At 39.8% G+C, this 27,732-nt stretch overlaps 1 protein-coding gene across 1 annotated transcript in view; it reads left to right on the forward strand.

Moving 5' to 3' along the window:
• Positions 1 to 26,627, forward strand: part of bcr (BCR activator of RhoGEF and GTPase) — a 78,476-nt gene extending 51,849 nt beyond the window's left edge. The window contains exons 5-23 of the mRNA XM_075455201.1: positions 2,078 to 2,185; positions 5,054 to 5,111; positions 5,236 to 5,288; positions 5,760 to 5,900; positions 12,317 to 12,438; positions 13,700 to 13,865; positions 14,087 to 14,206; positions 14,502 to 14,577; positions 14,800 to 14,904; positions 15,188 to 15,262; positions 15,508 to 15,605; positions 16,416 to 16,547; positions 18,969 to 19,025; positions 19,360 to 19,469; positions 20,467 to 20,606; positions 21,158 to 21,292; positions 21,485 to 21,590; positions 22,450 to 22,612; positions 22,785 to 26,627. Of these exons, the coding sequence (XP_075311316.1) occupies positions 2,078 to 2,185; positions 5,054 to 5,111; positions 5,236 to 5,288; positions 5,760 to 5,900; positions 12,317 to 12,438; positions 13,700 to 13,865; positions 14,087 to 14,206; positions 14,502 to 14,577; positions 14,800 to 14,904; positions 15,188 to 15,262; positions 15,508 to 15,605; positions 16,416 to 16,547; positions 18,969 to 19,025; positions 19,360 to 19,469; positions 20,467 to 20,606; positions 21,158 to 21,292; positions 21,485 to 21,590; positions 22,450 to 22,612; positions 22,785 to 22,874 (2,055 nt within the window). The 3' untranslated portion in view covers positions 22,875 to 26,627. The remainder of the gene's footprint in view (positions 1 to 2,077; positions 2,186 to 5,053; positions 5,112 to 5,235; positions 5,289 to 5,759; positions 5,901 to 12,316; positions 12,439 to 13,699; positions 13,866 to 14,086; positions 14,207 to 14,501; positions 14,578 to 14,799; positions 14,905 to 15,187; positions 15,263 to 15,507; positions 15,606 to 16,415; positions 16,548 to 18,968; positions 19,026 to 19,359; positions 19,470 to 20,466; positions 20,607 to 21,157; positions 21,293 to 21,484; positions 21,591 to 22,449; positions 22,613 to 22,784) is intronic.
• Positions 26,628 to 27,732: the final 1,105 nt, after the last annotated feature.

Consider the following 27,732-nt stretch of genomic DNA (forward strand, 5'->3'; position numbering starts at 1 on the left):
TTTTGCACCACAAAGTCAGACAAGCAAAGCGGTGATCTGCCTTTGAATGTGTTCCTCAAAGACGATGCACTAAAAAAGCACCAACACTGTAGAGCTGCGAAACATCAGGGATTTTTCTCCTTTCAAGAAATGATCTTGAGTCTGTTAGAGTGCCTTACAAACCAAGGATGAATTCAGCCTTTTTGTACAATGGCTGTAGTCTGTCATGAGCCTGTTTTCATGATGTTGTTTTCCGCTGTGGATTACACACCTACTCCGACACAGGGCAAATCCTGAGCTGAGAAATCCAAACGCCTAATCACGTTCTTTCATCACTCTAAGCCATTTTCTGCTCTGACACCGCGCTCTGTAAGCCTTCATGCCGTTATGTGGATGTGGCTGGCAGACATTCGGGCTCTTTTCCTTCAAACTGTCACGCTCTGAATGGCCTCTGCTGTGGTGCAGATTGTGTGGCCCAGGGCAGGACACAGGACTGCTGGATTGCCAAAGCAGCCTCACCTTCCTCCTTTTTCCTTCTGCATGCTGTGCAAATGTATGAACGAGAATATTTTTGGGTCAGTTTCACTGCCTTAAATGTTCCAGCAAGAACTGCATTTTAAAACACAGTTTAGGACTAATTTTAGACCTCGGGTTTTGTGTTCCCCCTGTGGCATTTGGCCTCAAAGCTGTACATGGTTTTTGCATACACAATGAGAGATCTGTCGCACACAAATGCATTGTAAATGCCAGAGATAACAAAGTCAGGGCAAACAATGTTTAGAAAACTTGTGACTATACATTCCTCTGGGAATCAGTTCTCACACACCACGTGAAAGCAAAGATCATGGGCTCATGCCTAGAGTAAATAAGTAGTCCACTGTGGTGGGTAAAAAGCACATTTTTAAGATGCTTCGCATGTGAGAACAATTTCAAAATAATCAAAAATAAATGTATGGAATAATATCTAAGGAAATAGAAAATATTAACTCTGACCAACTGCTGCTCTTTCAAAATATTTTGTCGCACCCTCAGAAGGAACATGTGAAATACAGTACACATAAACTGTGGCAGCAGAGCTACACCATCCATTCTCTATGGTACTTTTCCACCTTGGTGTGAAAACCCACGGGGATTACGCAAATTAATCTGCTGATGTATGAAAGTGAAAAAGCAAGGTCTCTGCTCGCCAATGTGGCAGCTCGGCGTTTCTGTGACGGCGATTTCAAACCGCTGGACGTAAACCAAGAGCAGAGAGACCACGCTCGCTCACACGCTCTCACTCTCTGTTCATCCTTCAGATAAAGTTGTAGAAGTTGTTTTTGTAACAGTTTGTGTGACTGCTGTTTTTTTTATCATAGCTAATGCAACTGATGGTTGAAAATGGGAATTAGTTACACAATGATAAACCTGAACGGCCCTTTGAGAGTGGCTCTTATTGGGCTATAAATTCTGAAAAGTAGCAAGACATTAAAAGCTTTACAAGTAATAATTCATGTTCAGCTCACTCAGGTAAGAGATGTTTAAATATGTGATGTGAATTTTTAGAAGTGAGTGTGTGTGGCTCTCAACAATTCCCACAGAACCCGTCTCTGCTCCACTGTACCCTGTCCTCTTGTCGGCTTTTGTTCAGGAAAATTGATTGTCCTTTTGTTCACCGCCGAGATGGATCGCAACGCTGGCAGCCAACGTTTGCCGTACTTTATTCAGCCATCCAGCTTCCTAAATGTGCTTTCATAGCCTCCATTACACCAGTCATTAATTACCCAACCCAGCACAGTGCAGGTCTAGCTAGTTTCTACGGCAACGAGCGATGAAGACCACCATAGTTAAACACCGCTCTTGTTATCTGAATGTCTCATTTGCTGGCTGTTTCGTTTGATTGTTTGCAAGACATTTACAGTTCTCAAGATGTTGCTGACTGGGTGAAATCACCTGCCTGAGATTTGAAAATGAAAAAAGAATAGCATCTCACAGTTGCAATTTGCACTAAAAGTAGGGCTCTTTTCTGTGACTTATATCTCAACATGCCTATTTTGATAATTGAAACACACTCCTAATCCATCCTCTGTGCCCTTTGTTCTTTCTTTCTTTCCATCAGGCGAGCCAGCTCGGAGTTTACAGAGCATTCCTGGACAACTACGAGCTGGCTGTAGAGACTGCAGAGAAGTGCTGCCAGGCCAACACGCAATTTGCTGAAATCTCTGAGGTAAGACAGAAAAGTCATCCCTTTCATTTCTAGATACAAGTAAATCATCCAGTGGAGTTTCCTATTTCACTCAGAGTTTCTCTAATACCTACAGTACTGTGCGGAAGTCTTGAGGAACCCCTCATTTCTTTATATTTTGCTTCCAGGGAGCCAGACTTTCTTATAATCCCTTAAAGAAGCAATTGAGCAATAGTTCTCCAGGTTTTTTTGATGGGCTCTCCAAGTTTTTCTTTGTACGTTTTCTGCTTTTTCACTCATTTTCAGTCCTTGAACCTGAGAGGATCTTCTGATTTTTATTATTTGTTTTGGTTAAGCCACTTAACACTGACCTTATGAATAATTGGAGCATTAAAAAGCTACTGCACTTAAGGAATTAACCAGTGGTGTGTCTGCTCATAGCAGATAACTTTGCAAAGGGACAGTTTTGCATTGTATCTTCAGATGCTTTGTTACTGGCAGCCTGTCACAAAAACAAATAATTTATTACTTCATTTGTTGCTTCTACAAAAAATGCCAAAGATAACACAGTTCGATGGCATAAAATAGCATTTTGATTGGTGATTTACAAACAGTTATTTGTTGAAAACATGGCTTATCTCAGTAAGATCTGCAGTGTATCCCTAAAAGAATGAGGAATCTAGACAAGTGGAGAACAAGAGAAGAAGTGGCAGGCCTAAAAAAATATTTACAGCAGAAGAACAGTATCTGAAAGTGACGTCCTTAAGAAATAATCAAGACCTGATACAGAACCTGAGGGATGTATCTGGACCTTCAGTTGATCCATCTACTGTTCACTGAAGCCTCAGCAGAAATGGTCTCCATGCTGTAAAGAAGTTGTTCTTTAAGAAAATGCTGAGGTATGCCAAATGACACAAGAACTGGACTGAAAATCAGTGGCAACAGGTCTTATGGAGGGAGGAATCCTCCCCAGAGCCCGGACCTCAACATTATCGAAGCAGCGTGGGATCATCCTGACAGAGAACATTCAAAGAAGAGCTTTGGAAAGTCCTTCAAGAAGCCTGGAGAACTATTCCTGAAAACTACTTAAAGAAATGACAAGAGAGTTTGTCTAAGAAGGTTTTTAAGCTGTGTTTAAGAACAAAACTGGTCATACCTAATATTTAATCTCAAGCCCATTAGAATAGTACAAACTCTTTTTTTGTCAGTTGTGTTTGCACGTTTCAATTAATCGCTGTTCTCACTTTTGGACAATGCCCTATTTTTGATCAGAAGAAAATAAGGCAAAACATCACATGGCTGATATTTAAGCTCCCATAACTTCTGAAAATACATTAGAAGATGAGTGTCGGGTTGATGATCTCCATCCATCCCCCCGTGCCGATTTCATGCTTAAGAGAGCGGCCTTCTCTTGACTCAACACCACCGCAGACCACATTCTTGAAGCAGTGTTAATTCATGTGTTATTCTGAAAAGAACGGTTTCTGAGAATTGGAGAGTCGGGGAGAGTTGTGAGTGCTTATTAGTTTTGTCCTCGATGTACTGTACTTGCAAAACACACTCAGTCTTCACCCACGCAGTCATTTCCATGCATTTAGATTTGAATGTTCTGCAGAAAATATCTATACAAATACAGCTAGAAGCAATTTCTTGTGTGTAACCATGTGTATACTATTGTTTTTTTTCTACAACATTTAAATAGAACAGTGCCGGGGAGGGTGGATTCCAGTGTGCTTTCCCTCAATAGAGCCTTCTCTTTTCATCCTTATCCCTGATCGGCATGATGTGAGCTCAGCTTAGTTAATGCGGACATCTTCCTTGAAAGAACTCTGACTTTCTTTAATCTAGGGCAAGTCATCAACACTAATGCCAACAGTTTAGTTTTGGGGGCTGACACAACCAACGTGACCCTGGTTTAACCCACTGATCTACACTGCCAGGTGTTCCAAGGCATGGTTTGAGGAGAAGTATGACCCAAGTGCAGGACTGAAGATACGCGTGGAAACCTTTTGAGGAAACTGGAATCTTTATTTAAAGACAAAAACCAAGGGCTTAAAGAAAAGGCGCAGAATGTAGACAGATGACAATAATGGCTAACTACTATAGTGTAGACAAGGATCTGGCACTGAACAAAGGAAACCAAGGAGTATTCAAACCGAAAGAGCTAATGACTAATAATAGGCAATGGTAGTGATCAGCTAACAGAATCCAGGTGTACAGAGACAGCAGAAAAGAAGACTGAGAGAATACAAAGATCACACCGATGCATTACAAGTCATAAGGTAAAAGAGAAAAACCCCAAGATGAACCTGACAACACCCAACACTGTTGTATTCAATCTAATATTCATGCAGTGTGTGTAAGGTCTAACAGGAATATTCCTGTTGGCACAGCAGCTGCAGTAATGGATTCAGATCCAGCTTATTAAAAGAAATGTTTTTGAACTGCTGCACGTTCATGAAAAAAAGCGTAAAAGTACAGCGATGCGTTTTCATCAGCTTTCGGAAAGTGGTTTGAAAAATAAAATCCTATGTTAAACTGTGGATGTTACGCAGTCTGGTGAGCAAACCCAGGAGTTTGCGAACCATTTCTTTCTTTTTTTTTTTTTTTAAGCATGTGGAACTTTCTGATACATGACTCTTCATTTATGTTTTATGAAGTGAGTGTTAAGGCTGGTATCTACATGCCGAATGGGGAATTCATCATTGAGGGTTGTTAATGGTCTAAGTAATGATGCATGACTCTGAGCCATCTGAGCATGATAGAATGGGGAGGAAAGCTGCTGAGGATGGCATAATTAATCTGGAAGTGGATGACCTCAGAGCTTGAGCTATGATAATAACCTCACCACTGAGATGATTTTTAAAGGTCTTTCTAGTTGCACTAGTGGTTTTTTTTGTACCCAAACAGAACCTAAAGGTGAGAAGTCCCAAGGATTGTAAGGACATGGCCAAGAACTCTCTCGAGGGTTAGTCATGTTATGCTTAATTCTGCTAAAATATAACATACAAATATATATTTACAAATGATATATAATGTTAATTCGGTCATGTAAACATTTCAGTCCGCTTTCTGTCCTATTTCATTTGCAGCTTTGCTCTATAAACCTGTGGACAGAGTGACTCGCAGCACATTGGTGTTACATGTAAGTAAGAGAGAGTGCAGGTTCAGCAAATTACTTAAATAATGTAACTGTGTTTCATGAACCGCCGATAAATAAACCAAAGAGAGCATGACACAGTGGATCAAAACACAACCAGCAGTTTGTTTTCCAATATACTCAGCTCATAAAATGTAATAGTTTGTTATTTGAGATAATGCATCTGCATTTTCTCATGCATCTGCTTTAGTTATTCTCAGAATATTCTGTGTTTTCGATGCTAAGGAGAGAGAACTGCCGCAAATGCTCAGTTTCAGTATTTGCCAATCATTTTTTAGTTTCATTAATTATTTATCATTTATTATTTCATTAATGGCACTGTGTTCAGAAGATGTGAGTTGTAGCCGTGAGTTTAAGAAAGAGAATGCAGATCTAAAAATAAAATACTGAGAATTCTGGGCTTCTGCTGGGATGTTTTCACCTATGCAACATTAATGTTCCTTTATCTGCTGCTAGGATTTGCTCAAACACACACCCACCAGCCATCCAGACCACCCGCTCCTGCAGGACGCCTTGCGGATCTCCCAGAACTTTCTGTCCAGCATCAATGAAGAGACCACATCCAGGCGCCAGTCTACAACGGTCAAGAAGGGAGAGGTGAGTGTTCAGAGTTTTACTAACTCTGCGCTGCCAGAGTGGTCGGCTAGTTGCTAGTAATATAGGTAATAATATAAGTAATAAAAAGCTGTTGTCCTAAATGAAAACAAACCAACAACAACTGCAGTGAACATTTACAAGAGGAAAATGAAGCGAGCTCTTCTTCAGGAATCACATTGGTTTCTAGGATTGTTATTAGTTTTTTGTTTGCCAGCTCAGTCCAGAAACAGCTGGTGCGCCACATCATTTCAGTCTTCAGGTTGCAAAGTTGTTTTAATTTCTCCTAACATGCAATATCTTGTCCACAAAAAAAAAGGCAAAAATAATTTCAAAGGAGTGTATTCTACTTTTTTTAGTTGTTGTTCTTAAAGTTTCCATTCACCTTGTCTTAGTCACACCTTCTCAATGGGAATCAAAATTAGAAATGGAAAGCCAGCTGGTGCTGCAGAGTTTCATTTGAAAAGAGGATGATATGAACCCGTCTAAAAAGAACCGTGAAGTTGTGTAAATTATTTAGACAAGCACATTGTTGCATGGTTGTGGAACTCAGCTGCTCAACAGTTTTGGTTTCCTAATGGATCAAATAATTTTAGTGGATGATGAGTGTAGGCTGCGGACATTTTATTACTCAATCTTTTTTTTTACGACCGTGTCATGAAGTTGAAATCATGCCAGTTGAGTCTGGCTAAGAAAGGATGGCAGCATATGATGCTCCAAAATACGTTTTGGTATTGTTCACCTATTGTCTTTATTCTGGAGAACACAGCATATGTGATTTTCTAAAGGAATTCAGTCCAACTGAAATTATCTTTGACTCAATCTTGTTCATTTCTGTTTTATTATTTACATCATCAGGTTTAACTTGTGTTTGTGGATGCAGGCATGAGCTATGTTCTCTGGTAATGGCTTTCTATGGTCTCTAATTTTTTTTAATTATGTTATTAATCCTCAAATCCTTTGCAGTTTTTTGTCAAGCTTTCTCAGAGATGAACCCTTCCACATCTTTACTTCTGAAAGAGTTTTCCTCTCTGGGAGGATTTTTGTTGTTTTTTGTTTTCTTTAGTTGCCCCTTTTCCCAATCTTATTTGAACAGTCAGCCAGCATCAAATTCAAAATGACTGATTAAAAAGATCTCTTGATTAGCATTTAATATGCTGTCTTAATGGGGCTATTATCTGCCAATCATTCCACTCATGACTCAATGTCAATCTTTGTTGACATTGTACGCTGGCTCCCAACTTTTTCAGAAACAAGCTTGTAGATCGCCCGTCAGTTTTCTACAGGCCTGCTCATTTTGTGTATGATGTCATAAACACACTCCCAGAAAGACTTTGAAGTCACAGCCAGATGAGTGCGCAGGAGCCACCAATCTGCAGCCTAAAGCGGAGCCCATGTCCTTATATGGTCATACCAGGGTTGCCATGATGAGGCTGATTCTGTGTGTTTGCTCTGTGTCTCCCCATCCCTCCATCCCCCACTTTCAATAGCACATACACAGATCCCCCCCCCCAAACACTGTCTCTCTCTCATCCCTGGAGATGACTTGATACACATGAATGGCTGCCTCTTGATTGATAGCTTATGTGACACTGCTGTACACAGCACCGAATAATGAGCCACCAGTCCACTCTGACTGGCAGATTCCAAGTTAATTATTCATAAATGGTGGGTGGGAGGAGGCGAGTCAAGGAGGCTCCTCCCCTTGCTCACTGGGGTCATTACCACACCCTTTCCACACACACACTCGCAGACTTTCCTACTCTCTCTCTCTGCATATGCTCCCTGAACGTATATATACACACACACGCAGGGCCTTTATTATCCCCGAAGGCCACAGTTTCCTTCTCAGTCGATTTAGGGCTTCACACCAGTCATCAAATATTTATAATGGATACATGAAAGAGGCACTTGGAAATCAATGGGGCTCATTATATTGTACCTCACCCTAGACAGAGTATATACTGATAATACGTTTTTATTTGTTTTTGTGTGTGTGTGTGTGTGTGTGTGTGTGTTTCTCTTTAATCAAAACGCTTCAGTAATCAAAACGCTGCCATTTCTTGGAGATTTTGAGAAGATGAGGACTTGCATTCAGTGAGGATGATGATGCTCAAAAGAAGACACTGTTTCCGCCATTGATCAAGTGTAACACTTTTAGAAGATTGATTTGAACATTTAAAATTAGATGGTTAGCTCAATGAGTTTGCAGAACTTGAACTCAGGTTCCCTTCTTTCGTTGGTAACCATTTTCCATTGTTCACTCGTAATGGCAACCATGAGAAGAAGCAAAATGCAGTCCAACAGCACAAGTGACAGCAAATGACAGAGTGCTCGATTATCATCCGAACTGCAATGTACAGGGTTAAAGAATCGCTAATGGTTTGTGGAGGCATGCAGGAGTAGAGCTGCACAGGTGGCCCCCAGAGGCCCTGGTCCAGGTCCATGAAGGGAGGAGACAAACAGAAACTGCTTCATTAAAATGCAAATGACGGCGCTCATGTCCTCACTGTTTTGTTTGCCTTTGGCAAAGCTGCATCACTGATGCGAGTGTTGCCGGTGGAAAACTACACACTCATTTACACAATTCCACTTTTTCCCCAGTCATCACATAAGCATGTCCCCATGCATGCTTACAAGATAAAACACACACCATACACACACACGCGTGTGCAGAGGTAGCTCTTTAAGCGAATGTTCTAAAAATAAACTCAAGCCATTTCTTCTGCCACATGCTCTCAGTGACTCCGTGTGCCTTCTCCAGGAGACGGTCAATATTTAATCTGTGTTCTGTTGTTTTCACGATGTGCCGGTCAGCTTTTATTTCTCTTTCTGGCTCTCAAATATTATGAAAGTCTTATGTGCTGAGACAGCTGGTTTGTTTAAGATGCTATTTTCTCTGTTTTAGAATGAAGGAGATGCACAGGGCAAAGTCTCTTTGGTGGAATTTTTCCTGTATCCAATGATAAAATAATCAATGTGAAATCACAAGAAAAAAATATATATTGACCCTTCATTAAATGCCGCATAAATTCAGAAGAGATGATTTATCAAGGGGTACCGTAGAGGCCCGACAGCCACAGTAGTTTTGCCGTGGGTCATTACAAACTCATTACTCGAACAGATCTTATGTAACACATTGCTCACTCTAGATTTGCAGTCGTCAATGTTAATAGTTTGGCAAGTTACTTTCTCGATAGTAATCCAGATTAATCTGCTGCTGCCTTTTCTTTTCAGCGGTCTGTAAAAATGTAAAGCCGACTCGTGAAAATCATAACAGATCTTACTTGCCAAAGTGCCTGGACACAGTCTTATTTACATATGCACAGTAAAACTGTCACAGTGTCTTATTTTCACTGCAGAATTATTGCGTCCAAAAGTGCTCATAATAACAATATTATCACAGTATGACAACATCATCTTCTTTTTGTTTCCTTTTTTTCTCAGTCAAACTACACTCAGAATAGAATTTAAGGACCTTTTTAAATTGTAGAAATAATAATTAAAAAAAATACACAATCACAATACCCCTAATGCATCTATGAAAGCAAGTTGTTCCATGCACTCTAATTTGCTGTTGTTTCTAACCATATGCATTAAAAAAATATAGTCTACAAAAAGACAAAAGCATTGCATAACCCAAAGATATTCTCATCTCTTTTTATATAAAACATAAAGCAGCAGCAAATTCTGTTTAAGGCTGCAACAAAGTTTTGTCATTTCTCATTGTGAAAGTTCCCCTCTCCTCATGTATAAAGGGCATACAGAAATACCCTTCCATGTGTCTGACATGGTTTTGTCATTTAATTATTTTTTTTGTTAAAGCATTTAAAAGGGCACATGATCTTTCACGCGCGATTCCCTCTTTAGGAATTCCAGAAAAGGAGAATACGCACATGGTTGTCATTTCACAAGTTTAATATCTCCACATTGTGTTTGCATGTGCTGAATGTTGGGCCAGGATCTCGCGAGTCATCCTTTTAAACCCACCTTCACCAAAGAATGGGACGACAGCTTTCTAGCAGAATATTCAACTGTAGAAGAAAAGAAAAAACGTATCTTTTGTCTGGAAGTTGCAACGATACTTTGTGTGAAAATTCAGATTAGACATGTTTCAAAAAAACATGTCAAAATGTTTCAAAGTGGATCACAGTCTTGAAGCCGATAATAATACAAAATTTTGATTATTGACATGAGAGCAAGACATTATGAACGCGATATACTGGCCCTAGAATGATGTATTTTTTCTCATAGGAGAATTTAGCATAGCAAAACTAAGAGCAGCTGGGTGTCTCATTCAAACTGCTGCACAGCACACCTCCTCAATATTGACTGGTTGTTAGATGGATGGCACAGATTATATTACAAGCAGGGTGACTTCATATATGTGCCATCCTCACAACATCCCCACCCAGAAACAACAGAAACATTGCAGTGTGTCTCACAGCACAATCATGATCAGGAGCATACACCTGGAGAGAAATGAGCGGGGAGGAATCATGTGTTAAACATGTCTAGTGAGAGAGTGGACTCACAGATGTAGGTGACAGTTGCCACTAGAGACGACTGCCGCATGGACAGAAAGCAGACCATCCAGAGGTTGTCTATCACAGGGCTTTATCATTGCACTCTTCAGTCTGTAGCTATGAATAAACAGTGGAAACTGGTATTGCTATTAGGTCACTAATTCAGGAAGAATAGAGTTCTGTGAGGTTGCTTCAACAACAGCGTGTCACGTGGTTCGGTATCTATGTACAGTAAGAAGTAGCAGTATTCTACTGGGACTTCTCTTGCTGCCTCTCCTCTCCGCTCCGTTCTCTCTCAGACATTATGTGTTCTCTGTCACCCCCCCTCTATGTTTTAGTAATCCTTCCTCCACCCCCTCATTTCTGTCATTCATGAGCATTTTCACTCACAGACTGATCTCTTTCCAGCAGATGCCAAAATCAGTTTTTTTGTAAGCGTATGAGCTTCTCTTTTCTAAGCATCAGCTTCACTCCAAAGTTCTCTGGTGGTGACAGTAACTGTGTGTTCATGGCGGAGGTGGGTGGAGGAGGTAGACAAGAAGGGGATGTCTCAAACATGATGACAAGGATGTGGTTGGTTGTGAACAAGTGTGATGTCATGCTTCGTGGCTCTGCTGCAGGGGAGGATCGACTGCTGTATGTTTGGAGAAAGGGTGCTGGTGTGGGACAATGTGGAAGTGAGTTGGAAGGGAGGTGGTCAAAGTCAAGATGACATGTGGAGAAAAGAAACTATTTCTAGCGTGAGCTGATGAAATGCGTATTAAAAGCTTTTATTTTGAAAAAAAGCTATAAATTACTTGTATGTGAGAGCATAAGCACATAAGCTACCATTCCTCTTCACGTGTTTAGTGTAAAAAAAAACATTTTTTTAACTTACAGTGTAAATTCTCCATTTATTGTTGTCTGTGACACCTTTGAAATAAATATCAAGTCATTATCATACATTAAATGTTACAACAAAGGGAAATATCCAGATAAAAGTTCCCACAAGTGTGAAATCAGGTAGATGAGAAACATGGTAAAGATGAACCAGAATGAGGACTATTTACTCAGATAAATCCTTTGCTCTGACTGCTCTTATTTTCCATACCATATGTAAAGCTGCGGTTTTAAGCATGAAAAATCAAGCCATTTACTACTAAGCTGTGCTTTGACATATATCTGCTCCTTGTTTTGTTTCATGTCCACTCAGTTTCCTTCTAAGAAAATGGCATCACCGCCCCCTTTTGGCAAATGGCAATATTACATGTCTCATTATGTAGTCTGACATCAGTGATAAGTCCAGAGCTCCTCGTGTCATTCATCCTTTTTCACCACCACGCATTCACTTGCATGTGACCTGCCAATCGATGAGTGTGGCAGATCCAGGATATGAAAGTGGAATTCGGTTGTATATGTCTAGTGTAACAGGTGCCAACCTGGATGGGTTAAAAGCAGACGAGTAATTTTCGTGTATTTCGCGTATCTACATGACAATAAAGTCTTAATCTTAATCTTCATCTTAATCTAATGCAAATCCCTACCCGATTTCAAAAATCGTTTTGTTGACTTTCAGTGAGTGTATGTAGGTGTGTAAGTGGTAACAGAGACAAGGGGACGTCTCCTGTCTTCTTCGCTCTCCCACTCTATCCTTCCTTTGTCTCTTCCAAGTGTCATGCTGGTCAAACAGAGATGGGAATGTGAGCAGAGAGGCGGAGAAAATAAGCTTTTTGAGGCAGTCTCAGCACAAATGCTCTGCAGATTAAATGTCTATGGAATATATCAGATTAACTGTGACGCTCTTAGAAATTGATTTATTGCTCATAGTTATACACAACCAAGATGCCCCCCCCCCCTTAAGAAAAAAAAAAAAAAAAATGTTACTGATTCGCTACTGTTGCCTTCCTGCCACAGAACCGCCAGCTGCTGAAGGACAGTTTCATGGTGGAGTTGGTTGAGGGAGCGAGGAAGCTGCGCCATGTCTTCTTCTTTACAGACCTGCTGCTCTGCGCCAAGCTGAAGAAACAGATTGGAGGGTAAAAAGCATCTTTTTAATAATTTCATCCTGAAACAACGACCAAGACTGCAGAAGATGTCTGATATTTTACAGTTTTGAAAGAATTAGATCTTAAATCATGACATGCAAAGCTTTGGTTTATAACCTCACCATAATAAGTTTGCATTAACTGCACTAACATTCAGTCAAGGGTCAAGTTTATTTCATCCTGCTCGATTACAATTAGGTTCTGATACATTAGGATACTAGCACTTCCAAACTAGAGGAATGGTTTAGAAATACAGCTTTTGATATGTCACACATGCTTTTTCAGGGTTCTCAAAAGTCATTCACGATTGACTCAAAAGCTCTTTAATGGACAGGTTTGAGCTATTACTTTACTCAATTTTTCTTCATAAAATCAGGAAAACCACATCATTCTGTCAAAAAAGCTCCCAGTGGAAGGAAGATAGGCTTTCTTTAGGATGCAAAGACAAAAATCGATTCATCAGAGCAGAAATATTAGTGTTCAAATTACCAATTTGGTACATTCTCAATGCAAAAAGAAGACAAAGATGGCTGGCAGTGATGGATGATAAAGAGAAACCCCTCACAACGTCAGGCCAAGTGAAGAACCCTCTCCTTGACATAAATAAATCTCATGCTCATACAGTGCTTGTGCAGAAGGTTAACCACAAGTGCAAACTATTTCCAAATCTCAGTAATAGAAAGACCAGATTGTATTTTGCCAGAAAACATCTGTAAAAGCCTGACTTCTTCCGGAACAACAATTTCTTGGATCAATAAAAGTGAGATCAACATGCACCAGAATGACAGGAACAAAACGGCATGGCTTATATCGAGTTGTGGATGGAAGCGTACAGCATGCACGTACAATGTGATGGCATGGCCCCACGTGGCTTTCAAAGGCACCAGTTCACTGTGGTGTTCATTGATGATTTGTAAGGAAACAGTGGCCACATACAGAACAGAAAAATGCTTGATTGGACACTCCTTCTGTGTACAAAGCCCATATTATAACTGCAACATCAATATGTTTGAGTAAACAGCTGCAATGACAAAACAGATTTTAGTCTTTAAATACAGTATTTATGGACATAAATGAAAATTAAATATTCTTTAACACATAGTCTAATGGCACTTGAATCAGTCAGATTCCTAAGAGATCTCCTTTTCCCGGCAAAATTAGCACTTTTCATCATCCAGCTTCGCATTTCACGTTTTTTCCGTACCTTCTACCTTCTATCCCCTCTAATTTCCCCATCCTGCTCCTGATGCAGCAAAAACCAACAGTACGACAGCAAGTGGTACATCCCCCTGACGGAGCTGACCTTCCAGGGCCCCGAGGAAACGGAGCCACTATCCGTCCCTCAAGTTCCAGACGAGGAGCTAGATGCCATTAAAGTCAAGATCTCGCACCTCCGCAGTGAGATTCAGAGAGAGAAGGTAAAGTGGATGCATACATTTCCAGATTTCTAGGTACAGATAGTCAGAGGCAGACGTTTCTTACAGTGGAAAGCATTGTTTCCTTAAAATCCTTTTCTGGTCTGAAATAAGGGTTTGAGAGCAGGGTTTCAGACGTTTCATCGGTGATCCTCCAATGCAGACTCAAACAGAGTTTCACGGTGCGACTGCATTTAGCTATTAAATGTTTTCAACTATTTCAGAGAGCCAACAAGGGTTCGAAAGTCATCGACCGTCTCCGCAAGAAGCTGTGCGAGCAGGAGTCTCTGCTCCTGCTCATGTCTCCGAGCATGCCCCTCAGAGTCTACAATAAGAATGGCAAGGTGATGGCACCTTTTCATTTTAACTACCTCTGATTCCTCGTTTACTTGTTTCTTCTGTGTACAGTATGTGCCTCATCATCATTTTCTAAGCACTCTCTGTGTGCTCCACTTCTCTGCATTTCCTCTGCTCTTCATTTTCTTTATTTTACTGATGTGTTTTTTTTTTCCTTTTGGTCTTTTTGTTTCATTCCCAGAGAATTACCTCCTTAATAAGTCTCCTCAATCTGTATCTGTTCATGTATATGAGAAAGCTAGTTGAATAAGAATGCATCGCTACTGCATCTGTTTGTTTCAGAGTTACGGCTTCCTGATTTCATCAGACTATGAACGTGCAGAGTGGAAAGAGATAATCAAGGAGCAACAGAAGAAATGTAAGAGTCTCAGACATGCGCTGTCCACTCCAATGGAAAAACATTCTTATTTCTTAGTTTGATAAAACTTGTCATGGTTATGTGAAATACTGGTAATTCCTGTGATGAGAAACCTTTTTTTTTGTTTTTGTTTTTACCTTGAAAACACACACTTCTGTAAACCACTTGCTATTTTTAATGCAAATTGTGATTTACAGTCTAAATTTATTGTCTAACCTCAAGGTTTTAAAACATCCACCCTGACTTCCATGGAACTACAGATGCTAACCAGCTCTTGTCTCAAACTGCAAACTGTCCACCACATTCCTCTTAGTATCAATAAAGAAGGTAGGGTACTTATTTTTGTACGTAAAAGTAGCTTTTGTTCTGTAGTTAAATGTGGGTTTGGGGTGGGGGGGCGTTGTTAAAAGAAATGAGTTGTCTTTTTTTGTCTGGAATTCCGATGGTTAATAATTGTGGTTTTGAACAGCATGTTCTCTGCTGTCCAGGGCTGTTTTATCTCTTCTCTCATGTCCGATTCTGTTCCAAAGCAAACAGAGATCTGCATGCTTTTCTAATCCATCCACTGTTTTTTTTCTGCTCTTTCTCTGCTTGCTGACTGTTTTTCCAGAGGATGAATCCTCCGGTCTCTGCGGGTTCCTGAATGTAATTGTTCACTCTGCCTCCGGCCTCAAACAGAGCTTGAGTGAGTCACTCAACTTCAGCCTTCATGCAAACAACAGAAAATCCGACTAAATTAGTTGCTAGCAGGGCTCAGTTTTAATGTAGCCATACAGAGCATATCAGCTTTATTTTAGGTTCAGCTTTCAAGTCGCTGTGCTTATAAGCACTAACTTTAAATAATTAATACTATTACTAATTAGTTTTGAGTTTTATCTTATTTTATTCTACCTTAAATATATATTTTTTTAAATTTCTCCTCTCTGTCAGATCTCTACTGCACAATGGAGGTGGATTCATTTGGCTTCTTTTCAAATAAAGCCAAGACGAGAGTGTATCGATACACCACTGAACCCAAATGGAATGAGGTAAAGCATCCCTGTCGAACTTGTTTTGATGGAGGCTTCATATATTTACATCTCATACCTGCACTGAATCCTAAGTTGCACAAATTTGTCGCCATTACTGTTTTGTGATGATGCTTAACATGGAAAAACCATGTTTATCTCTCAGGAATATCTCCCAGAACAGATTTCCTTCTGAGCACAATTTATGCTGCCTGTCATATATCTGACATCTGGTCTTTTAATCAGTTAGCTGTCCAATCTTTGAGCAGTTGAAATATGTCTAACAAAACCTGCACAGCGCATCTGCACTCCCTCCAAACATACAGCCAACACACATATGCGCACTCTGTAAGCATGCAAGCACGCAGACGTACACAAACGTGGATGCAGTGATTATGACCCAGATGGATGAAGGAAGAAGAGCTTTGAGACTCTGTCACAGAATCTGTGCATCTGTAGATGAGTGTTTTAATATCTGGATTCTCTTTGAGGATTTTGTGAGCAGCAAAGTGGAATTAATATTAACTAACGAGGAGCTGCTGTTTGGGATGACTCACATCTGTCCAAAAGCTAAATGAACCAACACAGTGTGGCTCTCAGGGCAATGTGCAAACCATATGCAGAGTGTTGGCTTACATAACAACAAGGAAGGTTGGTCAGCCGTGTGTAGCAGTGGGATATATATCAAAATGCAACGGAAACCAGATCTTTCACATCCTTGAGTTTAATTTTTTCTGGCAGTTGGTGTCATAGTGCTAAAACCTTCTTCTCCACCTTTTTCACACAAGATTATCTCCCCTCAGCTCCTGATTTATTTCTTCTTCCCTAAAGGAGTTTGAGATCGAGCTGGAGGGCTCTCAGACCCTGAGGCTGCTCTGCTACGAGAAGTGTTACAACAAGACCAAGCAGAACAAAGACGATGGAGAGAGCACAGACCGCATCATGGGGAAAGGACAGATACCGGTATGACATTACGTCACCCCCTCTATCAGCAGACCCATCGTGACTCAGTATTGATAGGCAGTTTTGTCACAGCTGCTGCCACAGCGTGAAATTCACATTATTGGGCCTTCAGTGATTTAGATTGTACAATGATGTAGAAATGTGATGATTAGCTGGATAACCTGAAAAGGATGTGGATAGACAAGAGAAAGACTGGCCGATGTTATTTGGATGCCAGAAAATGGTGCTGTACAGTCAGGTGAGCAAAGATTTACAATTAAATTCAATTCTGCACAAAGGAAATTACATCATTACTGCGAAGTGTTGTGTCCATGCAAATGTCAAAAAAACAGATGACTGACATTATACTGTGGAATCTGACCATAAAGCTAACTGAGTGTTTGATGGCAGCTTTAGATCGTCAGTACGATTAGGTTGCCAAGACAACAACAGCCTGCAGTTGTGTCTGTACTTAAAAAGGAAGGAAGAAATCACACGAGAGAAAACTCCATTACCTTCCTGTGCTGCCAGCCCTCTCATCACCCACAGCAGGGCAGGCATACATGTTTTTGTCTGCAGTATTAATTAAAAGCTGCCTGCATCCTGATTGGTTTGGTCAAATAAAATCAGACAACTAGGCTTCGTTGTTGTCCACCAAATGCAAAGTCGCATGCACCACCTAGCGGTTGCCTTATAAACCTGAGACTTGATCCTCTCTTGAAGGATGATGTCATTGAAAACAAGCTGGCAGAGGGTCGAGAACGTTGCTCATCAGGATTTTCACAAAGATGAGGGAGTCACCTCTGACACGTTGGTCTGATCAGTCCTACCTTTTAGTGTCCAGTTTGGAGCAGAAAACAGTGGCTCTATTGGCCAGTGCTTAAACGTGGTGTCCAGCTGTTTAATTAGTTAATTTGGTGTATTTTCTTGTCATGGTCTGTTCAGCGTGCTTTAGGCAGACTTATTTATGTGTGGCTCTTGGTAGCAAATGCTCACTTGTGTTTCTCTGTGCTCCATGAACAAATATCTTTAATCTTCACCCTTTAAATGCCAGAGAAGATTACATCGTATCCTTTATGTCTAAAAATGACTGTTAACAGGAAGTAAGAGCTTCTCTGAAACTGTAGCTCCGTGTTTTTTTTGTTTTTTTTCTAGACTAATGTCATTCTTTATTCATACATGGTTCAAACCAAGGAGGGCTCTCAACAGTTACAGATTCCGTTATGAGAAACATGATCAGGCTTTGCAGGGTACGAAAACATTCAGCGCAACGTGTCTGTGTCTGTATGCTTCACTGTGCCAGGCGTGTAAATATGTACCCATCTATTATTGTCCCAAATTGCCTGGCTCTTCACATATGTGTGTATTGGGGTGTAAATTTAATCTCTCTAAATAAATAATATTTGTTTATCGTGTTTCCAAAAATACAACAAGAGGACGTGCGATATCAGCAGCACCTTTGAAAACATTCCGCTGCAGCAGAAGGAAAATTTGTACAGTTGATGTGATTATAATTTTCTGCTCTGCTGGTCTGTCATAACTGGGCTGGACATAAATGGGACAACAATGTGCAAACTTAGCCTTAACGAAGCAAAAAAAACCATTAGAAAGTCATGAAGCTGCAGTAGTTTGTGAGAAAGTGATTGAAATGTCATCTCATAAATCCTAGATAATTTCCTTTATCTTCCTCGATCTCAGAAAAAAAGCTTCTGAGTTGCCACTTTAATGCTTTTGTGAGCCACTGTAAGGTACCGCTTTGGTTAGGATAGAGTTTACCGTCTTAATGAACTAAATGAACATCATGCTGTGTGAAATAAGTAGTTATACAAGCAACTAAGACTGTGAACTAATTTAGAAAATCTTTAATTAGGTTTAAGTCAAAGTGAGAATCAGAAATTTTCCTCTTATGCCTCCATACAAAACATCTGGACAGACATCTTTTTAAGTGACAGTCTCCTCCTGCTGGCCATCAGATAGAATTCAGGCAATAGTTTGAATAAAATTTTTGCACAGGAGGCTTCATCCAAAAGGCTGTAGTCGAAAATGAATGCTTTCATCTGTCACAGTAGTATGTTACTATTGTATTATCAACATGGCAGGCTGAAATGAGCAGTGTTTCCCTCTGAAGTCTCGTAGAGGAGGTGAAGTACAAAATAGCTTAAAATGGAAATACTCAAGTAGAGCACAAGTTTTTCCAAAGCGATTATTTAGTATACTACTTGTATAAGCACTTGTTGTTACTTCCCAACACTACAGACAGGAAAAACGTCAAAGCTGACAAACAATGACCTTAAATAATCTATTACGTTTTCATAAATTACTTTTTACCAGACTCGCATACATCGGAGCAGGAATATATTGAAAAAGGATTTGGTTCAGGTTGAATATCGCTGATGCAATGAATTCCCATGTTGATATATGTTGTCTGTTTCTGATTCTCAGCTAGACTTGAGTCTTCAAGGCAAAGACTGGCAAAGAACAGTGATTCCCATGAATGGGGTGAGTGTTTAATCCCATAAATAATGCAATATCTGTCTGAAGATGTTTAACATCTGTGTAATAATATTAACATTTATTGTCAAAAATGGTGAAGTTATTTAGTATGTTTAAAAAAAAAAAAAAAGAAGCTTTTTTGTATATTGTAGTAACACAGCCCTGAGGAATGTTATAAACCCTCTCTACAGGATGTGGCTCAGCTTTTGGTTTCCCTGTGAAATCTTCATCTGTTTTAAAGATGGCTGGATTTCCCCAAGATCATGGAAGCTAACGCAGATTGATTTAAAACTTGTACTCTAAACCTGATTTCAATGTAAGCTTCTTGTCCATGTGTCAGATTGAGGTGAAACTTTCCATGAAGTTCACCAGCAGAGAATTCAGCCTCAAGAGGATGCCCTCACGGAAACCCATGGGTGTGTTTGGAATAAAGATCTCTACAGTGACCAAGTGAGTTGATATAAGAAAAACCATGGCCATCTGTGTTGTGGAACCCCAAACAGTCATCCCTGCTTCTGACAGTTTTCAGGGCTCGATTCTGGGCCTCCTCTTCTTCTTCTTTTTTCACTCAGTCACATCCCATAGTGTTACACTTACAATTATCTGTATAGTGTTGTAGAACTCACTTAGCTGCATTCAGAATCTGTTTATGTCCTCCACATGAGGAAAGCCTGAAGCTCTGCTTTAGCATACAACACGAAGCATAGTAGATGCTAACGGAAGTTGCTATAAGTGTTGAAAAAACATGTTTGGGAATCCTGAACTGCTAGGATACATTTGTCAGTCCATCAATTTAAAATTGAGATATTTCACAGGATGATTTAACTTTGACCGGCTTGTCGTGATAGGGAGTAATCCAGGTTATCGTCAGAATCTATAGATAACAGTCTGTAAGAGTTGTTGAGATTTTTTAGTCTGGATCAAAGATGCGGGCCAAGCAACAGAACAGGATTGCTATACCTGGAGTCACGTCATTATGGAAGAAGAAGAAAGCAATTATAAAATGTTAATAATATCTATATTTTATATTGTCTAAATTATTTTGAACATAAGTAAAAGTTATAGGTAAAAGAACAAAGATTGAATTTGTTGGAGGCGAGAGCGCTTCTACATGCAATAGTGTTTTTCATTTCTATGGCCATTGTTGATGATGATTGACATTAATGAGGAATGGAGACACCATATGGGCTGGCAAGAATTAGTAGCAAATATCTGTTTGTGTTGGAGAAAAATCATTTCAGCAGAAACACAAGCAAAGAGCCTGAGGCAATCATGGGTCTTCCAGAGATTACAACAATTTAAAACATGACAATTAGCTACGCTCATTTCATGCTTTTGTCACATAAACATTTAGGACATCATCACTTAATTAGCATTGCAGTCTGGAAGTTTTTTCTTCATTATAAGACGTTTATTAAACATTGTGTTTATTTTTGTCTCCATTCAGACGAGAGCGCTCCAAGGTGCCCTACATCGTTCGGCAGTGCCTAGAGGAGATAGAGAGGAGGGGCATGGAGGAAGTGGGAATATACAGAGTGTCAGGCGTGGCCACTGATATTCAGGCCCTGAAGTCCGCCTTTGACACCAGTGAGTTGTGCCTCCTCATCCGTGTGCAGCTCTTGGGCTTTTCACAGATTATATGTTGTTTCTCTGAACTGTAGTAGCATAGAACAAAAAGGGTTGATAGTATAAACTGATCCTGTTATACTGGAATATCTGTATTTTTATAGTTGTTGTTTTTTCTGCAAAAAAACATATATAGTCTCTCTATTCCGTAGTGAGATTATAATTCTTTAAATGCCATGAATTTGTAGGAAAGAAACCTGAGAGAGCTTCCTGACCATCACCACATGGACATCCTTTTTCTAATCTCTCTGTCTCTGTTAATCAGGTGATCATTACTGTGACGTGAGTTTGAGAACATGTTTTATGCTAACTTGCCTTTGCTTTTTGGCCTATGTGTTTAATATTAATGAATGTATCTTTTGTGAACTGGGTGTACTTCTAATACTTGTTACGTGTCATAACAAACTGACCGTCAAGAGGAACGGAAACTGATGTTTGTGTCAAGCTCTTGTCCTCTCCTTTTGTTGGTGAAGTCCTACGGTCTTCACGTACCTTTCATCTTTTTCCTGCAGACAACAGAGACGTGTCGGTGATGATGAGCGAGATGGACGTCAATGCTATCGCTGGGACCCTGAAGCTGTATTTCAGAGAGCTGCCGGAGCCCCTCTTCACTGATGACCTCTATCCCAGTTTTGCAGGCGGAATCAGTAAGACACTCCACTAATCTTGTAAATGATCAAATCGTAAATCCAGTAAACTAACATTTAAAATTGAAATTTATCGTTGTAGTCGTTACTTATCAACTGCGCGTCCTACATGGTTGCCTCAAAATGATTGATATACAGGATGTGTGGAGCAGTCATGAAAGCAATAGTATCTTTTGCTTTGTTCCTTTGCAGCCCTGTCTGATAGTGTTGCCAAAGAGAGCTGTATGTTGAACCTGCTGCTATCACTGCCTGAACCCAACCTGGTCACGTTCCTTTTCCTTTTGGACCACTTGAAGAGGTATGAACAAATGAACACACACATGCTTGCTTCATATGGACGTGAATGTGCAAACGCACAGCAAGACGAGCTGAAGTTCGAGCAAATGTTTGATATTTGATAGTACTCACAGTCACATGCATGTAGAGTCCAGATCCATTTTAAACTTGCAATTAGGTGCATTGTGTCTCCTACGACCACTTCTATATGTCATTCTTCAAAAGGACAGTGTGCAGTATTCACCTTTGACGCTCCTTTTATACCATTATGTTGTCACTTTATGTGGGATGTCAACTGCAACAGCAAAATGTTCCCTACTATTGTCTATCACTATTGTCTGTTTTAAAGCACTGCATGAGTGAGTAATTGGCGGAGCGGGAGATATCTTTTCATTGTTAAAATTAGATTTTTTTTAGGAAGCAACACTTAGGAAAGTGCGGTGTTTTTTGGCTGTTTCTTTGGTTATAGATTACTAAAATTGGTCAATTTGTGAAATGATTATTGTCCATGTCATACTTTGAATGAAGGTGGAGGCTGGGGACTGATAGTTGGAGACAGATTAGACAAAATTATGCCTTTTGTGGCCTAAACTCTATATGGTTACGGAATAATTTTCTACCAGTGCACTAAGGATGAGTGATTTAAGTTAATGACACCCTTAACTTGTGGAATAAATGTTACATTCCACCAATATGAGACACTAGTGTCTGTCAGGGTTCATGTGGAGTAGCATCCACTTAGCCGAGTGTTTAAATTTTTACCTTTTCTATCACTTATTCGCACACAGAACGTAGACATCATTATACACAAGGAGATCACCTCTGAGTGTAACCTTGTTTTCATCTGTATCGCTGATGGACTGGTTTATTTTCCTCCCCAGGGTAGCAGAGAAGGAATGTATCAACAAAATGTCTCTCCACAATCTGGCAACAGTGTTCGGTCCAACTTTGCTGAGGCCATCGGAGAAGGACAGCAAGATCCCCACAAACCCTACACAACCCATCAGCATGGGGGACAGCTGGTCCCAGGAAGTTATGTCACAGGTGGGTCACACACCGAATCCTCTGTCTGCTCCGTCTGGCATTTTATTGTTCAAATTTATCAATCGTTTTGGGGTGGTTTTTTTTTATCAGAAATATGCAACTAATTTGGAGTTGTAACAAGCAAAGTCTTATTTCTAATGAGATAATTTCCCTATACTCAATATCCTTTCAGGTCCAGGTGTTGCTGTATTTCCTCCAGCTGGAGACGATTCCCACCCCAGACAGTAAACGACAGAGCATTCTCTTCTCCACTGAAGTATAGAGCTGATATGACTCTGATTGAGAGGGTGTGAAAAGGGGATGAACACTGGCTCAAAGTGAGCCCACTGTAGTATGTTTTTGAATTGACTGGCCGTACTCTGTTCAGCTGGGAAGGATCGTCTCTGGCAGTGCCTGCTTGAACACAAGGGGGCACCACTGGACCTCTGAGGATGCGAGGTCGTTGCCATTCGTATCTCTCAATACCTGGTCGTTAGTTTCTTGTACCCGTTGATCCTATGGGTACATCTGCATTCCTACACGCCGCTTTTTTTGTTTGTGTCAGCGCTGATCCTAAACAGCTTGGCCCACGAACGAAGAAGCTTGAATGAAATGTCATCGCAATGAGCAGAACATGTCTTTCAGATTTTCCATCATGTATCTTTTCATGTGGGCATTGTTTTCGGTTTGTGTTTCTTTTGGACAATCATTAAGTCTAGGCAAGAAAAAAACAACAACAACAAACCCTTCCCCCCCAATGTTTTGCCATCTCAAACATTACATTATGTCCTGTTACCAAATTCCTTTTTTGACATTTCTCACTTGATCTCAGCAGATTCTTTTTCCCTTTTTTCTGTGTTACCAAAGGCACAGGAAGCCAACACCTGTGAAAGTGTTTACAACGTAAACAAACCCAGTTCGAGTCAAATGCTGCGACTTGAGGATGTGTAATAAAGATAAGAACCCAATGCTCTTTTTCTGACTCAAGAAACAAATTCCCTCCTCAGCTTAGATACCCAGGAAGCAATATATTTTCTAAAATAGGAACTGTCTGTGATCATATCTTTGCTGACGAAATGTCCGTCTCGTTGTATCATAGGACGTCTTGCCAAACTGATTTTTTTTTTTTTCTAGGAAAAAAGAAGGCAGTTGCATTTAAAGAAATCGTACATGTATATAATCTTACAGTTGTATTTTTCTTTTTGATTAACAATATAATCATTGTTGCTGTTAGTGTAATTTATTTTGGGGTCCCAGTGGAGAAATTGGTTTGTTTTTCTATGTAAACTTCTCTCTCTTTAAGAAGGTGGTAGGTCTTAGCCTTGACTACAGGTCTTGCAGGAAATGAGCAAGATTTAGGCTTCATCTAATAGAAGCTACTCAGCCGTTCAGTCCAGCCTTTGGATTTTTTTATTTACATATTATTATGAAGGTAATGCACACACATTGTAGGTACATACTTTATGCTGCTGTGGAGAAGGCACAAGCTCTTTAACTGCTGAGTGTTCCTCAGCAGCTCTGTCTCATGTCCAGAGACGGCCGCCTGTCTAGAGTAGACTTTATGCAATGTCATGATACAGCACACACACAAACGTATGACATTGTGTCTTTTTGTACCGTTCAATCTGTAGCTACGGAAGTGCACTAATGCGATGTTAAAACTACTGTATTACAATTCAAGTGACCTGTGCACTCATGTCCAATGAAGAGCATATCTGTTTGTTACACTGAAGGAATATCGGCCGAAACTAAAACAAAGTATGCCCCTCTCAATAGCCAAGCTCGAGACAAGCTCTTAAAAGTATTTTTTAAAACTAAAAAGATGTTTCTCATTTTGATTTCCCTCTCATTAATTTAACATGCAGGCATGTTTGATTGTTTTTTTTTTTTCTCAACTATCTTGTCCACAAATGTATCATCATAGACTTTGGTTTGGGATGCATCTTATCTTTATTTGATCTTTATTATACCAGTCTCTTTCTCGCCATGATGCCATTCTCGCACAAGCGCCGTGATTGGTTTGTCGTATTCACCGGAATTAAGACCATCTGACTAATATTCCCCTTATTACCCTCCAAGTAGCTTTTTTTTTTAGCTCCGGATGTGGAAATTGGATGGATTTCATTGTCCTGCGAGTGCAGCCATCAGTGTGGTCCACTGCCATGGGTGGGAGGCTGAATGACCCAAGGTGTCCCTGCAAAACATTGCCTTGTGGCTATGATCAATGTTATTTGCTTCACCTGTTTAATGTTGTCTGATGGGCGTACTTTAAAGGCATGAAGCTGAAATGAAAAGATCATTTGAGTGTTTATGTGTGCTCGTGTCCATGATCAAAACCATAGGCAGGCATACATGAGTGAATTATTAAAGCAAAAGGGGTTTTTTGGCTTGGAAAATGAGACATATCAAATCCTTGAAATGTTAAAATTACACAAATTATCCCCTTATTATGTCCCAAAGATACTTTGTGGCCTGTAGTTAATAAATTATAAATATTACACTGTTGCTCTATCAGCCTCCTGAATAATACAGTCAAGATTTCGTTCTGAAGAAGTCGTTCCTACACAGTTGTGCTTTTATTTTTTTGCCATTGTGAACTTCCACTATTTTTTGCCCACTGTAGCGTGTTGTTGTATCAAGGAAGGAATCTTCCAGCCATCATTTAGTCTGGTCTCTCCTTTATAACTAGTCCCAATTGCCTGCACTACTGCACACTATCGTGCCTCAAAACGTACGCTTTTGTTTAGCACCCGTGGTACTCTGAATACCAGAGAAAACTCTTAACAGTGGACACGTTCATTCTTCTGTTGCCTTTGCTGAGGACAGCCACACATCTTTCATCTCATATCAGCTAAGACAGGACCTTAAATTTAACCATGGTCTTAGCTCAGTCTAAACATCAGTTTTGTACTTGCAACATTATTTGACTGCGATGCTGTAAGTAAATGAAACTGTTCTTAAGTTGGTCTTTTTGGGGCAACACACAAAGTTTCATCTCCTCTAATGCCTTCTGTTCCTTATTTATTTATGCTTCTTCCCGGTTTGGTGTAAGATGGTCTGCTGGATGTATTTATTTATGATTAAGTGTCATTTCGAACTAAATTAATGTTGGAAAATTGTCTTTATATGTTGTCTGCTTTCCTGGAACATGCAGTTTAGAATAAAACTGTTTAGTTCCGTTTTGTCTCGGAGTCGCAATCGCTGAGTCATTCTGCAAATATCTTTTAACCCTTAATTGTCAGCTCAGCTTTAGTTATTTGCGTTGTGCAGCAGACTGGCCACTGTGATTGTTTAGCTGTCTGATTTAGATGACCGAATGGCAGGTTTTTGTCAATCTCATTGGTAGAGTGACTCAAATTTCTACTTTTCCATGGATTTGTATAATATGTATTATACTAGAGAATACATAATCTGGTTTCCCTTTTATTTATTGATGTATAATCTTTAAGGATCAAGGTGGTATACCTTTAGTCTCTGAAAATCTGACTTGTCAATGTGTGGTAGAGGGCAGAAGAGTCGTATATTACTTCAGATCTGCATTGTTTTGGTCTGTTGATTGTCACTGTAACTGCATGTTCCCTCCATAACCTCAGTCCCAGCCAAAAAAAAAATATTTTTCTGTGGACTTGCCTGAAGATATGGTACATATTGCTTTGTATGAAAGTTACAAATCTCTTGCATTTATTACATGACCCTGGTATTTATCACATTATTATATAGTTAATACTTTCAGATGACCTCTCCTGCCACTTCTCTGACATCATGCAATCCTTAAGGCTACTTTGGGGAATATTCTAGTTTTGTTTTCATCAGCGCATAACAATGTAGAGTTCAGGATGAGACTTGCTGAACAACCACAAACACTGTCTCTTTTTATTCCTCGAGTTTTGACTCTTGTTCTTGTTAAAATATTCAATGATCTGCTTGTAGAACTGTAAAAATTAATACTGTATTCTGAGGGCAAACATGTTTGGTAGGCTTTTGCAGCCTATGTTTGTACACAAAAATGTTAAATAAAATCTCCCGTATCTACGTAGATCTTGTCGCCTTTCGTGTGTCTTACTGGGGAAAACAGGAGAGTTGATCAAATATCAGTACCCACACTTCCAACATGGCAACTGATTCATTAACGTATTCATAAATGTTATTAATAAAGGTGCACTGTTAACTGAGGTATGAAAAGAACATTCAACAGAAATAATTCTGAAATTGTTAACTTCGTGGAAATGGTTTACGTTTTCTCTAAAAGTGAAGAAATTACAGGACTGTTGCATACAAAATTTAGACTTCCATGACTAGTACCACTGAAACTGCTTTCTTTGGTTTCTTTGGACATACAAATTTAAACAGTCAATGTCCACATAACTAAGAAAACCTTTACAACTGCAAAGACTTTCTGCAAATTTAAAGTGGATTTGCAACAGCAAATTACCGTGTTTTATAATTGTAGTTTACCATTAATTTAACTTCTTTAAGTGAACATCCAGGGCTGAGAAGCAGAAACAACTTGCTAGGCAGTCTTGATTTTGTTTTGGGGGGGAGTTTTATGAACGACTACACTGGCTCCAAGCACTGGAGGAACTACAAGTAATATGTGTGCATAAAGATCAGTATTATCCCCAAAGTGGATTAATAAAGTATCTTATGTATAATAAAATGGCTGCTGATTCATTATTATCAAAAGTATGCTATTGTTCTAGACAAATAACTAAATAAGCTCAAAGCCATCATTTCAACATCTGAGGAGCAGAGACGCTCCTGTTACCAGCACTACTCCTCTTCCTTAACTGTTCCCTCTCTGTCTGCGGTCTCTGTGTGGCCACGTAGCCTTAAAGCTGAGTATTAAGGTGTTAGAGTTGTTCGTGCAGCCTTGTTTCGATGGCAAAAAATATTGCCTTCCTTATATTCCTGCTGTGTCTTCATCGGTGGTCCGAGAAATGGTTTAACCCTCTTTCCCCCTTTTCTCTAATTTATTCCTTCTCAAAATCTTTGACATCTCTTCTTCAACTCATCCTGTTTTGGGGATCTTATGTGGGCATTATTTGGACTTTGGAAAGCTCAGTGAGCTGCTCAAACTTTCCTGCTGCTATGGTTATGCATCATAACAGATCAGATCATAACCAGTTACCAGCAGAAGGCCT

The sequence above is a fragment of the Odontesthes bonariensis genome, chromosome 22 (genome assembly GCF_027942865.1).
Source record: "Odontesthes bonariensis isolate fOdoBon6 chromosome 22, fOdoBon6.hap1, whole genome shotgun sequence".
NCBI lineage: Eukaryota > Metazoa > Chordata > Actinopteri > Atheriniformes > Atherinopsidae > Odontesthes > Odontesthes bonariensis.